Raw genomic sequence first — 17,662 nt, forward strand, 5'->3', positions numbered from 1 at the left:
ATGAAAAAACTGTGAAATCACTCTACTCCTCCTAAAGTCATAATTCTGTTTTTCAAAATCAAAGCAATGTGGGTCAGAGACTACTTTGAGAACAGATATTCAAAACATCCATGTTCTAAACCCACTAATCCAGAACAAGGTCACAGGGAAGCTGGAGGTCATCATAGAAAGCATTTGGGACAAGGCAGACACAATCACAGGGTGAAAACACAGATATAAAAACACACTAGTGTAAATTTAGCATAGCTGATCTACTTGTCTTTGGATTGGGCGAGGAATCCAGAGTACCCTCAGGAAACCCATGCAGACATGGGGTGGACATGCAAACTCCATGCATTTAGCAACCAAGATGTGAATCCTGGTCTTTTTATTTCTAAGTAGCAGTGCTACCATTGTTCCACCATGTCACCCAAATTAAACACAAACTTAACACTAGAATCCCTGAAGCCTATGTAAATATTTGTAATGCCAGACCACCTTAAATTCCCTGGCACCTCCTCATCAGCATCTTTGTTTGGCAAATGTGTCAATCAGCACTGACAGCAGGCAGCCTACTTGCTCATCCCCTATTGAGGCAGCTGAAATCACATCAGACACAAAATTCTCAAAGTGAAGTCACTTTATCAAGGAGTTAGGTGTCTGGAGTTGTATAGGGTAAATAATATATCATTTGGAATACATTCATTTCATGTGTGTTTTGTGTCTGCAACGATCTGTGTAAAATGTAGGATGACAGGAAATGCGAAGCAAGAAATGTTGAACACATAACTAAAACTATTTTCATGTTATAGTAATAATGGACAAAATGTTGATGTAAAGTGTATAATGTGTTAAGACTGAATTACAAATATCAAATAAACACTTTCACAAAAGGTATAACAAAACAAGTATGCTTTTATTCAAGAATATAACCAAAGAAAAATAAATTATTCAATTTACATGATACTGGCAAGGTGTACAAATTGAAGCCCAACTATCAATCGATACAAATTAGACACATCCGCGTGGCTGGTGCAGATGTAAGGACTGCTGTCTCATAATCAAGAGGTTGTGGGTTCAATCCCGAGTCCTCTTTGAATTTACTGTTTTGAGTAGTAAGCTATCATTGTTACTATTATATAATAAAAACATACATTTGATTTGAGTCTGTAACAGCCAGTGTAAATTTATGGTACTTATAAAAGAATAAAAGCAGACACACGAAGACACCTCAATCATTTCTTCTTGGTGTCTTGTTGAAACAACAGACACCGCAGTGTCTATGGAGGATGTTACTTCTCCTCACACAGATATTCACATCTACATGTCATTTGAATGATTTTTTTTTATTCAAGAATACAACTGAGTAAAACAATTTTTGAAATGACATGTTAATATGAATGTCTGTATGCAAGGAAAAATAGCTTCTTTTACAAGTATCATACATTTACACAGGAGATTCTGTTGGAGATTGACATCAAATGTATGTTTTTATTATGTGATAATAATAATACCAGCTCACTACTTAAAGTGTTAAATTTAGAGATAACACGGGATTCAAACCTATTACCTTGCCATTGCCTAAACAGTAGCTTATCCACTGCACAGATTGGTGATGCAGCAGCATTACCACTGTGACAAATGGTTCAAAATGAAATGCGCAAACACTCATGTATGCAACCATCTTTTACTTTGTACCAACTGAAAGCTGGGCTTCAGCAACATGTCAATTGAGCTATTTATTTTTCTTTGGTTATATTCTTGAATAAAGGCATACTTATTTTGTTACACCTTTTGTGAAAATGTTTCTTGGATATATGGGCTTCAGTCTTCACACATCCTACACTTCACATCAAAATTATGTTGTTATTACTATAACATATGAAAACATTTTCTGTTTTAGCTGTGTGCTCAGCATTTCTAGCCTCGCATTTCCTCTGTCATTCTATATTTACACAGGTCATTGTAAACACTAAATTTATGTATTTCAAATCACAGTATTTCACTACCTATATAATTCCTTATAAATGCATCGCCAGATAAACACTTCAACACAGACTTTAGCTGTGAGGATTACAGCAGGGCAATGCCTTCATCTGACAGAATGTGGGGTGGGGGTGTGTAGCAGGCTAGATTTTACTAATCCATATATTTGCAAAACAAAATGGGCTATTAGCACAGTGATTAGGACCTATGAGTTTCTTGGTGTATGTTAGGAAAATTTAAGGAGGTAAGGGACAAAAAAAATGTAAACTTCAGGGATTCTAGTGTTAAAAAATGTAAAAATGTATATTTTATTGGTCAGTTTAACAATCATTATCTGAGTTTACCACTGTTGTGAGTTTAACCCTCAAATTCTGGTCTATTGTATCAAGAGGTTCTGATTTGTAATTTTGCCATCATTTTGAGGGATTATTTTTCCTTACTGTCAAATTCTCAATTATTCCTATTCCCCTAATGGAATTGCTTTCCATTAACACCAGATGGATAAGATTATGAAACTATGCATTGTACATTGCTTATACTGTCGATTCCTGTTAATCGGACCACATCGGGAAGCAATCATTTTGGTCCTAATAACCGGCTGGTCCAATTACACGAACATGCCCTATACATGTACAACCAAGACGGGACGCGCTATAAGTAACATATTAAAATGTCATGACTTTTATTGTGCTGCACACGCGTATGGCTAACGTACAAACAAGAACTATGTACATGTACATGCACGGTTGCTTACAACTTTGTTTATTGAAAAAGAAATCTACAAATTCTTCAAAACGATCTACACGACACTCAGCATGCGAAGCACAATAAAAAAGGATACATTACCAAATTTCAGTCAACGTTTGAAGAACTTGTCTAGTGTGATCTGACGCATTCTATTTACGCAATGCACTTGTTTACGCTCAACTTCATGTCGGCGGCTACTGGGCGGTCCGTTTTAGGAAAGAAAGGGCAGGCATGTTCACCCCCACTGGTTTGCACTTGGTACAAATTTTCCGACTTTCTGACCTTTGACAACAGCATAAATTCTCCTGGGGAGTCCAGGGATCCTTCCGATGTCGCTGACCCGCTTTACATCCGCTTTCCGCGGGCGACTTGTGACTTCTTTTTCTTATTCTCTGTCACGTTCTTTGGTCCAATTAAACAGAATTTTGGTCTAAATAAGCGAACAATATTAGGCTTATGTAATATGATCTGTTTTGGTTCTTTAGGATTCGGTCCGAATAAGCGGCTAGTCCGTTTAACCGGAATCAACTGTACTACATTCCTTGAGTGTCAACTTATCTTGCTGCAATGAAAGAATTCCATACCAACCTTGACACCTCAATAGGAAAGCACTGTTTTAGAAAAAAAAAATCTAATTTTGTTTGAGGAACAGCCTAAAGCTTTATGACAATTTGGCAAGAATGTATTAATGTTGCTCTATAACAGGCCTGCTGGGCCTCTGCCTCTGTTCCATTTTCCCTGTTGATATTTTAATATATGTGAGTAAGTACTTTATAAGGGTACTTTTGCTCACACAGCTCTCACAACAAGGTAGGAATGGGGATTTATGTATAGATATTAGTTGATTCATCTCAGATCTCTTCAGGAAAAGGTATATAAATTGTATTTTTGACTGGATTGTTTTACATATTGTAATATAATCTTTAATTTCAATTAAATTTAACAGGCTATCTAAATAAATACTCTCTGATTCAAAAACAAAACAAAAGCATCTTTTTAAAACAGATCAGGGCACAATTTTAATTAAAAAAAAAAGATATTGCACAAAAGACATCTCGCAGCACAACCTTGTCTTGAAGTAAAAATCAGAGCTCTTAATTTCCAATGGGACACAGGTATTTTTGATCTAGGTAAAAAAAATTATGACAAGCTGTAAAAATTATTTTATCTCCAGGCAAAATGCAGCTTACAAAAGCGATGCAGGAAGGAGAATGAATGTACCAGATGTTCCCAAATAAAGAACAACGATTTAATGGCAAATCTAGCTTCCTGAATATTTATACTCGTAACACAGTGGCAACTGTCTTATATGGTAGCATTAGGGCCAAGGTGTACCATGCTGATGATTTCTGTTCAGCATTTAAAGCACTGCTTTTCAGGATTACTAATTTGAAAGCCAAAGTGTGTGTTGTGTTTAACTGCAAAACAAAAATGAATAAAGTATATACAGTACAAATATATACAGATCAGCATAAACTCTAAATGATGTACACCATGCACACTACAGCAGTACTTACATACAGTAACAAGAGGGATACTTTAATTGGAGGGAGACAGTACCAACTATGTGAGCAAGGAAAAAAAGCTCTGGGGGTTACAAAAAGTGGGCAAAAACTGCACAAGCAAAAAGTAACCTTTATTTATACAAAGGTTTGTTTTTCGTTTTTTTTTATTCAGTTACATTAATTCTGTGTTCTCTTTGTTTTAACAAAAAATGTAAAACATGTATTTCCAGCTTTGTGTTTTTAGTCTGTTTGCACACAGCTTTCAGAAGACATAAAGAAACACAATGACAGAATGAAATATGACTACAGTAAAAAATACAAAGATATATTCGGGGCAAATTTGAAGTCTAGGACAACAAGTATTAAGATGTACATTGTGTCACACACGTGTGCATAGGAGGCAGCTGAAGGGCTTAGAGAGGACTGATTATACATCTGCCCGGGGGCAGGGTACGCTGACGCTCTAAGTTCCCTACAGGTCTTTCCCGGGAAATCCCACCAGAAGCCACCACCTCGAAGCGGGACACATCATTTCCGATCCAAGGACGACGTCACTTCCGCCCAACGTCCTATAAAGCCTCCCGCCTTTGCTCTGGGAGGCAGTTCTGTTTTGGACTCTGTCTTACATGAATCATTTGCTTTTGCAGCCAGGAAACTGCATTAAACGGGTGGCTTCCCCAAACCTTGCCATGCCTCGTGTCTCTTCTTATTACAATTGTGTCAATGTACTTTATATACATAATACAGGTAATAAAACATTTAAATAATAATCTAAAAATATCTCTTAAATTAAACAGCATCTCAATTTTAACAAAAAATGTATTACAATCAGTGATGCTCCTATCAGGTACTTTATGGTCCAATACTTATTACCGATTTCAGGTTACTAGATCAGCCAATTCAGATTTTTTTTTGTTTAATATACCTCTTTAAAAAGTTTTACACTAAGGTCCTAAATGGCCAGACATGGAGAAGTCTTATATTCTATATTAAAGTGTTAACCTGGCATTTTTATAATTAAACTACAGACCACATGTGTTACCTGTTCATTTTAATTAACAAAATGATATAATGAAAATTCTATAAGCTAATTGTTTGGTGACCATAAAAAAAAAAAAAAAATCAGGAGATACTGAGATAGAGGAAATGGTCATCAGAACCACTTCCAGTTGCACAATATTTCTCAAATATCATACCTCTTTGTTTCTCATCATAACTAATCGATAATATCAATACACGATCATTTATCTCTATTTACAATCAAACTTTATATTAAAATTATATTTTTGTACTTAGGGAGGTTAAAAACGGTGGTGGAATTTTTTCATGATTACACATGCATTACCTAGATTACATGCAAAGTAAAAAAAGTTACAGTCACCTAAAAACATAGAAAAAGTGTTAGTATTATAGAATATTTGTTGCAATAAATTGCTATAGGTAAAACTGCATTTAGCTACATTTAATTATGATAATGATGGCAGAGATAAAAAAAAAGCATAACAAAATTAAATGTATTACCAGGAACACAATGGGGACGTGGCAGCTTATTGTTTCCATTACATCTTTACATGGCATGCTCAATGTTTACATGTTATTGTTAAACTGATGATGTATATATTAAAATAAAATTGATAATAGTTATTGAAAGAATATGAGTTATATTGAATACAGTTTTTAATATTGCGTACACATTTATATTTCCATGGTATAAAAAATTTGGATGGTTGTTTATATAAAATAGTTCTTCCATTTGAGTAATTTTTCTCAAATTTCATATCTGCTTGCTTTTTAGCATTATAAATATTTATACAAAATTTGAATCATCTCTCTGTAATTATAACCATAGTTTACTTGAAAATTCACAAAAGTATTCAGTTAAAGTAACACTTCCTGCAAGCCCAAAAGTTGATAGAATGGCTTATTTTTGATATAAAGCAGGTGTACAAAATCTTATTGACCTAGGTCAAAGTGTTTCAGTTACCGTGTTTACACACAGACAGACAATTTCAAAAATTGTATATATACTGTATATATATATATATATATATCAGTATATACATTCATATGAAAGTTTCGGAACCCCTCTCAGCCTACATAATAATTTACTCTACTTTCAACAAAAAAGATAACACTGGTATGTCTTTCATTTCCTAGGCACATCTGAGTACTGGGGTGTTTTCCAAACAAAGATTTTTAGTGAAGCAGTATTTAGTTGCATAAAATTAAATCAAATGTGAAAAACTGGCTGTGCAAAAATGTGGGTCCATTTGTAATTTTGCTGATTTGAATGCATGTAACTGCTCAATACTGATTAATTGCAACACCAAATTGGTTTGATTAGCTTGTTAAGCCTTGGACTTCATAGACAGGTGTGTACAATCATGAGAAAAGGTATTTACGGTGGTCAACTGCAAGTTGTGCTTCCCTTTGACTCTCCTCTGAAGAGTGACAGCATGGGATTCTCAAATCAACTCTCAAAAGATCTGAAAACAAAGATTGTTCAGTATCATTGTTTAGGGGAAGGCTACAAAAAGCTCTCTCAGAGGTTTAAACTATCAGTTTCAACTGTAAGGAATGGAATCAGGAAATGGAAGGCCACAGGCGCAGTTGCTGTTAAACCCAGGTCTGGCAGGCCAAGAAAAATACAGGAGCAGCATATGCACAAGATTGTGAGAATGGTTACAGACAACCCACAGATCACCTCCAAAGACATGGAAGAACATCGTTCTACAATTCAGCACAATTTGCACAAAGAACATATGTATGGCATGGTGATGAGAAAGAAGCCCTTTCTGCACTCACACCACAAACAGAATCGTTTGTTGTATGCAAATGCTCATTTTGACAAGCCATATTCATTTTGGAACAAAGTGCTTTGGACTGATGAGACAAAAATTGAGTTATTTGGTCATAACAAAAAGTGCTTTGCATGGCGGAAGAAGAACACCGCATTCCAAGAAAAACACCTGCTACCTACTGTTAAATTTGGTGGAGGTTCCATCATGCTGTGGGGCTGTGTGGCTAGTTCAGGGACTGGGGCCCTTGTTAAAGTCGAGGGTTGAATGAATTCAACCCAATATCAAGAAATTCTTCAGGATAATGTTCAAGTATCAGTCACAAAGTTGAAGTTACGCAGGGGTTGGCCATCAAATTGAACTGAACTGGAGAGATTTTGTATGGAAGAATGGTCAAAAATACCTCCATCCAGAATCCAAACACTCATTTAAGGCTATAGGAAGTGTCTAGAGGCTGTTATATTTGCAAAAGGAGGCTCAACTAAGTATTGATGTAATATCTCTGTTGGGGTGCCCAAATTTATGCACCTGTCTAATTTTGTTATGATGCATATTGCATATTTTCTGTTAATCTAATAAACTTAATGTCACTGCTGAAATACTACTGTTTCCATAAGGCATGTCATACAGTTACGTCCATAAATATTTGGACAGAGACAACTTTTTTCTAATTTTGGTTTTGTACATTACCACAATGAATTTTAAATGAAACAACTCAGATGCAGTTGAAGTGCAGACTTTCAGCTTTAATTCAGTGGGTGGAACAAAAAGATTGCATAAAAATGTGAGGCAACTAAAGCATTTTTTAAAACAATCTCTTCATTTCAAGGGCTCAAAAGTAATTGGACAAATTAAATAACTGGAAATAAAATGTTCATTTCTAATACTTGGTTGAAAACCCTTTGCTGGCAATGACAGCCTGAAATCTTGAAATCATGGACATCACCAGAGTTGTTTCATTTAAAATTCATTGTGGTAATATACAGAACCAAAATTAGAAAACAGTTGTCTCTGTCCAAATATTTATGGACCTAACTGTATATTAAAAGGGAATTGCTACTTTGAAAGCTCAGCCAATGATAACAAAAATCCAAAGAGTTTATATATAAATATACTAGCAGAATACCCGCGCTTTGCAGCGGTGAAGTAGTGTGTTAAAGAAGTTATGAAAAAGAAAAGGAAAAATTTTAAAAATAACATAACATGATTGTTAATGTAATTGTTTTGTCATTGATATGAGTTTTGTTCTCATATCTACATATATCTCTCTCTATATATATATATATATATATATCTATATATATATATATATATATATATATATATATATATATATCAAAATACCCACGCTTGGCAGCGAGAAGTAAAAAGAAAAGGAAACATTTTAATAATAATGTAACTTGATTGTCAATGTAATTGTTTTGTCATTGTCATGAGTGTTGCTGTCATATATATATATATATATATATATATATATATATATATATATATATATATATATATATATATATACATACATGTGTACATATATACACACACACATACTATGGGGTGCCAAACAGGCAAATAAATTGATTTTGTGAATATATAAAGTCGGCGTCAGAATATATATAAAGTCAAAACTTGAATATATAAAGTCAGCATCGGTATACATAAAGTCAAAACTTTTTTCTGAATATATAAAGTGAAAACTTGAATATATAAAGTCAGCGCTGGAATATATAAAGTCAAAACTTGAATATAGAAAGTCAGCGTCGGTATATATAAAGTCAAACTTGTTTCGGAATATATAAAGTCAAAACCTGAATATATAAAGTCAGCGTCGGAATTTATAAAGTCATTCCTGATTATATAAAGTCAACATTGGAGTATATAAACTCATTCCTGAATATATAAAGTCAAAATCAATTGATTGAAACGACTCTGAACTGAACTAAGTGAACAAAAACGTATTCAGAAAAATAAATTAAAAAAACACTGTTCGGTTAATGTTTTGAAAATGATGCATGTGCCCTGTCCAGGATTGGTTCCTGCCTTGCGCCCAGTGTTGGCTGGGATTGGCTCCAGCAGACCCCCATGACCCTGTGGTCGGATTCAACAGGTTGGGAAATGGATGGATATTCCAGTGCTTACGTCATATATTCCGACGCTGAGTTTATATATTGAAGTTTTGACTTTATATATTGCAGGGCTGATTTTATATATTCCAACGCTGTCTTTATATATTCAGGTTTTGACTTTATATATTTGGGAATGACTTTATATATTCAAGTTTTGACTTTATATATTCCAGTGTTGACTTTATATATTCAAGTTTTGATTTTTTTTTTTTTGACAGAGACTTTATATAATCAAGTTTTGACTTTATATAGTTAAATGTAGTGATCATTGCATAACTTTTTCTTTACCATAGAAATTTAAAGACTAAATTCAACTTCCATTCCTAACAAAGATATTTCTGGCGACTAAATAGAACCTACTTATATCCAAATTCGAGCTATTGAGCTGTCGCCTGCCTGCCTGAATAAGTCACCCTCGCTTCGCTCTTACTTTTTTACCATTCGTTTAATCATGGCTAGTGGCAGAAAAATTATAAAATAGATGGAGGATTATACTGAGTATGGCTTTACCAAAACAATTATTGATGGCGAATCGATTATTCATAAAGCTTCAATTGGTGATCTGTTTTTCTGTGTTAACCTCATATTTTTTGATACTTCTTCTCAAACCAAGGGGGTGCGAGGTTAAAATGAATCGGGAAGCGCTGATCAATGTAATCGGTGTACCAGGAAATCATGCATTGAGAGAAGTTCCCCTTTGCTTGGAATGCAAAGTGTGATTAAATGCGTGATTTTTTAACGCATTATGGAGCACATGCATCAAGCTTCTCAGCTGTGCTTGTGCTAAGAAAAGGAAACATTTTAAAAATAACGTAACATGATTGTTAATGTAACCTTTTGTAAGTAGTGCCTGGAGGATTCAGTGTGGAGAAACTCTAGAGACAGCGTGTGTATTAACTTGTGGATTTTTCTGTGAGTATTTGGTGGCAGCGTCACAAAGTCGCTTCCGTAACACTGCGTGCGTTAGCTGCGGAGCTCAGCTCAGAGCGAAATGAGGTGAATGGGAGGGGAGATGACGACGTGACTCCCCCACCCGCCTTAACTGTCAATCCCCACAAACACAGTCTCGGAATTTGCATAAGCACAGCCCTTCACGTGCAATTTTAACTTAGTTACAAAGTGATCAAAACTCGCTTATATCCTGCGCCCTCTCATTAAACTTGTATCCCGCATTACCCGTGGATGACAAACGGCAGCGGCAGCCTGTCTATGAACTTAATTTAAACTTTAGGTTTACACCTTGCTTTGTTTCCGAAGTAGCAGCACTCATGAATATGGTTGTATATGTGATTCGCTCGCTTCTTATTGTTTCGCTGCCTTCTCAATTGTATAATGCATGTTTTCTTCAGTGCTTTTTGGAGCTCTTCCTGCTTTTCTACGCACTGCGTTGACAGTCAGTTCACGTGATTACGTGGGAGGCGTGATGATGTCACACGAAACTCCGCCCCCCACGGCTTTTGAGCTCAACTCCATTACAGTAAATGGAGAAAAATAGCTTCCAGTTATGACCATTACGCGTAGAATTTAAAAATGAAACCTGCCCAACTTTTGTAAGGAAGCTGTACGGAATGAGCCTGCCAAATTTCAGCCTTCTATCTACACGGGAACTTGGAGAATTAGTGATGAGTCAGTGAGGGCTTTGCCTTTTATTAGTATAGATATATATACACACACACAGTATATATATATATATATATATATATATATATATGCACACACACACTCACATATTGATTCAATTAATAGATATTGGTATTTAAATGCTGCTTAAATGTAAACATACATACACTTACAGCATTGAATCATTTTTAATTATTAGTTGCACTACAGTTTTTTGTGTTTATACAGCTATAAACACAGTACAAACCTTTAAAGGAGCCACAAATCTATCAAATTTTCATAAGGCTAACATACCTAACAGGTTTAAAAGTAAAATAGACAAATTTTGCTGTTAAGTTAACAAGCCTATTGATTACTAAGATGCAATTTCAAATCTTCTTCATCTTATCTTTTTCCAGTTGAAAATATGAGCTGATTGTACATAACCCAAGCTCGCTCATCACCCAAACATACACAAGCAGTGTTCATTTTTCATCACCCAAACATACACAAGCAGTGTTCATTTTAATTAAAGGACAAAATAAAAAAAGTGTTGAATTCATTCATTAAAGCTTTTGTCTGGTTGCACAGGATGACTCCTCCAATTCCTTTTTATGTTTATTAGTCAACTTCCTTTGGCTAATATTCCACTATTCCCTCTCTGGTACAGTCTTCAATTACTGCTCCCACTTTATAGAAAGCTTGCAGCAAAAAGACTTATGCTCACTTAACTGATATAATAACACATGTAAAAGAGCACTAGAACAAAATTCTCATAAAGCCTAAAAAGACAGATGCTAAAAATCTTTTGTGATTGGCCAATTTACCAATCACCAGTCAGGTCTTTTTAGTGAAAATCAGACAAGTTAGATCAGTGGCTTATCAATCACAGCATCACTACAGGAAACAGTTCTGGACACTCACAATGACCCAGGGCTTAACCTGCACATCGTTGGGATGTGGGAGGAAAACCCTCACAGTCAAACTCCATACGAATAATAACCACGTGTTGGATTCAACAGGCCTCATTGATATTGCCACTGACATAAATCTCTTATTTCAAATTTTTTTAGGCACATTTCCAGAGGCAAATACCAAGGAGGAAAGTTTGCACAATTTGTACAAGTGCATTTTTATTGCCCTCAAAGTTTTAGACAACATGGCCCAAATATCACATAAATTGTTCATTATACAACATCAAGTTACATGTGGGGCTGTAATATTTGTTTTCAAACCTAAGCATACCAATGAAACAACTGTTAGGCTGGATTTCCTAGATTACTCAATTTTTTATTTTACATTTTTTCCGCACAACTCACTGACCCGAGAATTAATTAATAAGTTACAAAGCTGGCCTGCATGTGGACAGAGTCATCTCTGTTTACAAAATGTGGGTCTGTCCTGGGTTCACTGTTTTTTGTTATGAAAGTATAACTTTATTTTAAGATCAATACAGCACATGAGCCAATAACGTCTGAGCGTTATGAACTTGAGATGCATCTGACAGATACCAAACTGAAAAAATAACACCACCACACAATATCTGTATCTTTATAAAGAAAACTAAACACTGTTTTTTGTTATGAAAGTATAACTTTATTTTAAGATCAATACAGCACGAGGCAAAAACGTCTTGAGCGTTATGAACTTAAGATGCATCTGACATATACCAAACCGAAAAAATAACACCACCACACAATATCTGTATCTTTATAAAGAAAACTAAACACATACTGTTACTGCAAAAAAAAAACTTACCACAAATAAAAATGATGAATGAAATTCCCACAGGTCCCACTCCTCTAGCTTTCCAGAGTCTCTGCTACATCCTGCACAGACAGTCTAGATGTTTCTGCCATGTGAACAGGTTACTCCTCTCCCCCACAAACCCCCACTCTCCTTCTTCTACTTCAGCAGCACCTTACTGTGCTACTCTGCTTTAAGCAAAAAACTGTGCAAGCATGCCACCGGGGCCTGACGGATCACATTTTGTACTTTTCCTCCAGCCCTATTTTAAATCTTTTGGAAAAATTTAAACCTAGCAACATTTCACAAAGTAGACCTAAAAGACAGTCTCCTGTAAGTATGCTTCAGTTACCACATCAGCACAGTTTAAGATTTAAGAACTGATTTGTCCTAAATTGTTTTCATTTAGACTTCTTTCAAGAACATCCACATATGTCATAAATTAATAAACAATTAGCTGCATCCATTAAAGGGAAGTAAATTTGGCCAAAAAACAAATTAATAACAACTGCAAAGACCCTGGAGTAATGGAGTGCAGGAGGTTCACAGATAATAGATCTTGCGTGTTAAATGAGGATGCACTCTCATTGATCCACTATACTTCCTTTCCAGAGGACATTAACTCTTCTCTCTTTCTCTCTGTGTCCCACTCTCCCTATCTCCATCTCAAATCTCACAGTACACTGCTCACTACCACTGCTAAGTCTAGCCAGGACTTAAATTATAAAGAAAATTGTGGCTACTTAAAGTCAGCACTTTGCAAACTGGCTATCTGTCTGTCTATATGCGAATCATTTACCATACATCTTCATTACAGTCACTCACTTGAAGTAAGGTCAAACCTTCAATCAAGGCTTTGCATTCTCAAACACTTCAGGTATTGTTCTCTTTATAGACTACTAAACTAATAATAATAATAATAATAATAATACATTGTATTTATATAGCGCCTTTCCCATGCTCAAGGCGCTAGTAAAACTAGTAATGCAATTCTTCTTTTTTCCACTAGTTCAATTTTTGCTCACCATTGAGGCCAACAGTTTAGTTTTAATAAGCATGTAGAAAATGAGAGTGGTAGTGTTACAGCAATTTAACCATTTCTGTAAAGTGATATTGTTTCAGGTCTGCCACAATTCCCCTATCATTTACAGTGTTCCATCATCTGATAACCCAATCGAAAAAGAACCCCAAATTCCTACCTAAAGCAAACTGAGTGCCAGTCTGTGTTGAGAGCCTGTAGATATTGGTCATCATAAATGCTGTGTTGGCACCCTGCACACACAGGTAAACTGGTTCCTGCTATAGGAAAGAAAAGAAGGAAAGGGAAGCAATGGAAAAATGGAAAAAAAAATGTGAACAACATTTGTAAATTTGACTGGCTAACAGCACATACTCATAAAAAAACATGGATACCTTTACCGCACTTAAAAACAGTTATGCTAAATCACAGAGATAGGATTGCCATGTTTCACTTAGGTCAGTGTTGTGACTATTCACTTATTTTTACAATTGGAACATGGCCAGTTTAAGTCATACTCTCAAAAGCTAATCAGACATGGGCTTAAAATTGGCTTTTGGTTCACAGTCTAACGTCCTGACCACTAAAATGCATATACATGATGAAACATATTTAAAAGAAACACTCCTACTTCTGTAATGTCTTAAATGATTCAAATTACAAGACAATCCACCAACTGTTACCCCCCACCCCCGTCAGCCTGCAAAAGCAAAATCGTCCCTACATACTAAACAAAGACAAATAAGCCTACTTCATATACCAGCGGTGGGCAATGTCGGTCCTGGAGGGCCATAGTGGCTGCATATTTTTGTTCCAACCATCAATTATTGCTTAAGTGACATTTTGATTCTTCATTTTTGTGGTCTTGCTTGTTAAGGGTCACCAACCTTAATTGCTGATTTCAGACCTAAACAGCTGCATTCACTGTTTTAATGGCTCCTTATTAGCAATAAGATGTAAATGACAAAGCAGTCAGCAGTTCTCCATCTAGGTTACTTCCATTTACATCTGTGTGTGTTCATCATGCACTGTTTGATTTAATAAAACACTTAATAGAAAAATGTGACAGATTGAAAATTATTCGTTTTAGGCTTTAAATCATTTGGAGGATATCTTTGGAAAGTAAAAAAATCTATGATATAAGAACCTTACATTGCAGACTAACAAGCCATAAAATTAAATAAGGTCAGAGACTGGCAAGGATTGGTTTCTAATTAAGCAATTGGGTTCGAATGAAAACCTGTAGCCACTGTGGCTCTCCAGGACCAACACTACCCACCCCTGGCATATACCATCTGAACCTACTTGGTCCAATTAGACTACAGTGGCAACACCAAGTGTGAGGCAGGATCCAACTACTGGTAATAAGCCGACAGCTTAACCTCCGCCACATGCATGCAGCCAATGGAGAACTGACAATCAACCTCCAGTGCATGTCTTTGGGATTTGAAAGGAAAGCATAGCGTCATGAAAGTATCCATGTAGAGACTGTGCAAGCTCCACACAAGCAGTGACAAGGCCAGGAACCAAATTTACATACCAAAGGCATCTCGCAAATCACTGACCCACTGTTACACCTAGGACTAAACCTGCATTTATTAAACTTGGTCCAGGCTGCTGTCTCTTCCAACTGAATAATGAGAAACCAATTTCTTCCTTTGATTTGCTGGGATTGGCTCCAGCAGACCCCCCGTGACCCTGTATTTAGGATATAGCAGGTTGGATAATGGATGGATGGATGGATGGATTACCATATCTCCTTGATTAATGAATACTTCTTGTATAAATGTCAATGCACACTCTAAAGACAACACAAACACAGGGTTTCCAAAATTATTTCCATCCATCTATCCATTATCCAACCCACTATATCCTAACTACAGTGTCACGGGGGTCTGCCCGAGTCAATCCCAGCCAACACTGGGCACAAGGCAGAAAACAAACCCTGGGCAGGGCGCTAGCCCACTGCAGCAAAATTATTTCATGTAGGAAAATAACGCAATGAAAGATACTGTATATCACTTGGAGGAGTTAGATAATGTGTGTTAGTGTAAAACACAAATAACTAAAAAAAATCGGGAGTGGTCTCCCCTAGACTTTCTCATATACTCAGATATTGGGATGGATATTTGAGCAGTAAACCGCAAGACAGTGGTTATATTATGTACATTAAAGAAACATCAACAACAAATCAAATTAATAATATCTTGAACAATTATTATAAAAGTTGAATAAATCAGACTCTGCAGCTGCATGAATAAAAGGTAAAGTACCACTTCTGGTTAGCAGAAATAGCCAAAAAGTTGACAGAAATCTACATTTTTTTCCTAATACTTTTATGCAAAATTTGGTTGACCTAAATGAAAGCGTACTCAGGTTATCATGTTTACATGCACACACACACAGACATAATTCCAAAAATGGTATTTTCGGACTCAGGGAGGTCTGAAACATCGAGATTCATCAAAATCTCAAAATGGAATTTTTGGAGGATTCCAATACTTTCCCTATATGAAAAATTAAAAAAAACAAACTGGTGAAAGTTAATTTCAAGCTGAAAAACAAAAAGCTATACACAAAATGTCACCAGGTATGCGAATAAAGTGAGAAGAGGTGGTAAATCTAGATGAGAATGAGAAAGCTACCTACCATCTGAGAATATAAAGAGAGCTTAAATGGATAGTCAAGTGTGGTGGTCTGATGTGACTTTTGTGTTTCATTTCCTAATACTACTGTGTAGCGGTGACTACAATATTAATACATTTTCTTGAATTCTTAAATAATGTAGAAGTTTTCTGAATGCAGATGAACAATGATATCCTCAAAGCCCCTTAATCCAATTCAGATATGCAGAGATGACCACCAATCCTGGCATTGTTGGATGCAAGGCAGGACACAACCTTGTACAAGGTGCCGTGCCCACTCTCACACTCATCCATGCCAGCTTGGAATCGGCAGGTGACCTAACCTCCATGCCAGCCACCCAACGGTGAGAAGGGGTTCTTGGTAAGAAAACGCTTGGATTGGGCAAAGCCGCCGAATATGGTTTCACTGACAGGTTTCTGTAACGTTTATCTTCGTCTTTGTGGTGCCTACCTTCCAGAAATCTCTATCCAGGACCTTTCCATGAAATTCGCTTACTCGTAGCATTAAAACTATGGCTTCATTTTTTAATGACAAGACAACTTTATTTTTCAGCCTGTGATAATTCATTGTGTTATGCTACCACATCCCCGCCTTTAAAGCACCACACTATACGCACAATTGCCTGTCTCCACCTGCTATCACATGCATCATGCAGTGGGACCGTTTGATTTAGCAATATAATCCGATTTAATCTTTGAAACGCTTTTGTCGCCGGGCTCGTTGAAGCGTAGTATAACAAAGATTTATGGCCGTTTTTGCGCACACATACAGCACTCACGAGGTCCTGCAGTAGCACGCAGACAACAGGGTCACACACTCTTGACACTCTCCTCTACAGACTTGACCACTCATTCATATCTGTCCGAGTAAGGGTGGCCCGGGCACACCTCCCATACTGGGTAACAATGTTTACTGTCGCCTGCCCACAACAAATCCCCCAACACTGGCCGAATGTTCTCCCAACCCACTGCGCCAGACACGGAGCCGCAAGAGCAACACACCTTCCTCCTCTCCCATGCGCTCGTCCTTCCAGGTGCAGCAGAGCAGCATCAACCGCATTCACCGTCCAGATAGGAGCTCAGAGAGCCAGGCGCTGACGGGTAGCCCTCTGCAAGAGCAGAGCCGGGCAAAGCTGGGGCCGGGCCGCGTAAACGCGAGCCGAGCTGAACGCAGCACTGAGAAGCCACACAGACGCGGGTGGCCAACTGAGTACAATCCCTGGAAAAGAGCGCGTGAGGGAAACGGGAGGTGCGCGCCTACACGAGAGCGCGCTGCGCGAGTGTGATATAGCGTTAAAGCCTTTGGTTCGCTGGGTCAATATCGAGAAAAAAGAGGGGGTTGGCAGCCGCCTGAGGGTTGTAAAAAAACTAAATGGTGGCGTGTAGTTATTAAATGGGCGCATCTGATGGCACTTGATGTGGTAAGTTGGAATCAGAGTTGTCACTTACCCCGCCAATGCAAAATCCACGTAAACTGCACTCAATGGCAACGATATGTTGAGTTTGATGAAAACATCTC

The 17,662-nt window shown here is 36.8% G+C and overlaps 1 protein-coding gene across 2 annotated transcripts in view; it reads right to left on the reverse strand.

Annotated features, from left to right (window-relative positions):
* The window catches only part of limk1a (LIM domain kinase 1a), a 116,407-nt gene extending 98,959 nt beyond the window's left edge, over positions 1–17,448 (reverse strand). The window contains exons 1-2 of one of the 2 annotated variants that reach the window (XM_039756958.1): positions 17,146–17,448; positions 13,680–13,776 (exon numbers count right to left, since the gene is read on the reverse strand). In XM_039756958.1, coding sequence (XP_039612892.1) covers positions 13,680–13,776; positions 17,146–17,203 — 155 coding nt within the window. In that variant the 5' untranslated portion in view covers positions 17,204–17,448. Of the gene's footprint in view, positions 1–13,679; positions 13,780–17,145 lie in introns of both variants that reach the window. The other variant, XM_039756957.1, reaches the window with a different exon arrangement.
* Positions 17,449–17,662: the final 214 nt, after the last annotated feature.

The sequence above is a fragment of the Polypterus senegalus genome, chromosome 6, assembly GCF_016835505.1.
Source record: "Polypterus senegalus isolate Bchr_013 chromosome 6, ASM1683550v1, whole genome shotgun sequence".
NCBI lineage: Eukaryota > Metazoa > Chordata > Cladistia > Polypteriformes > Polypteridae > Polypterus > Polypterus senegalus.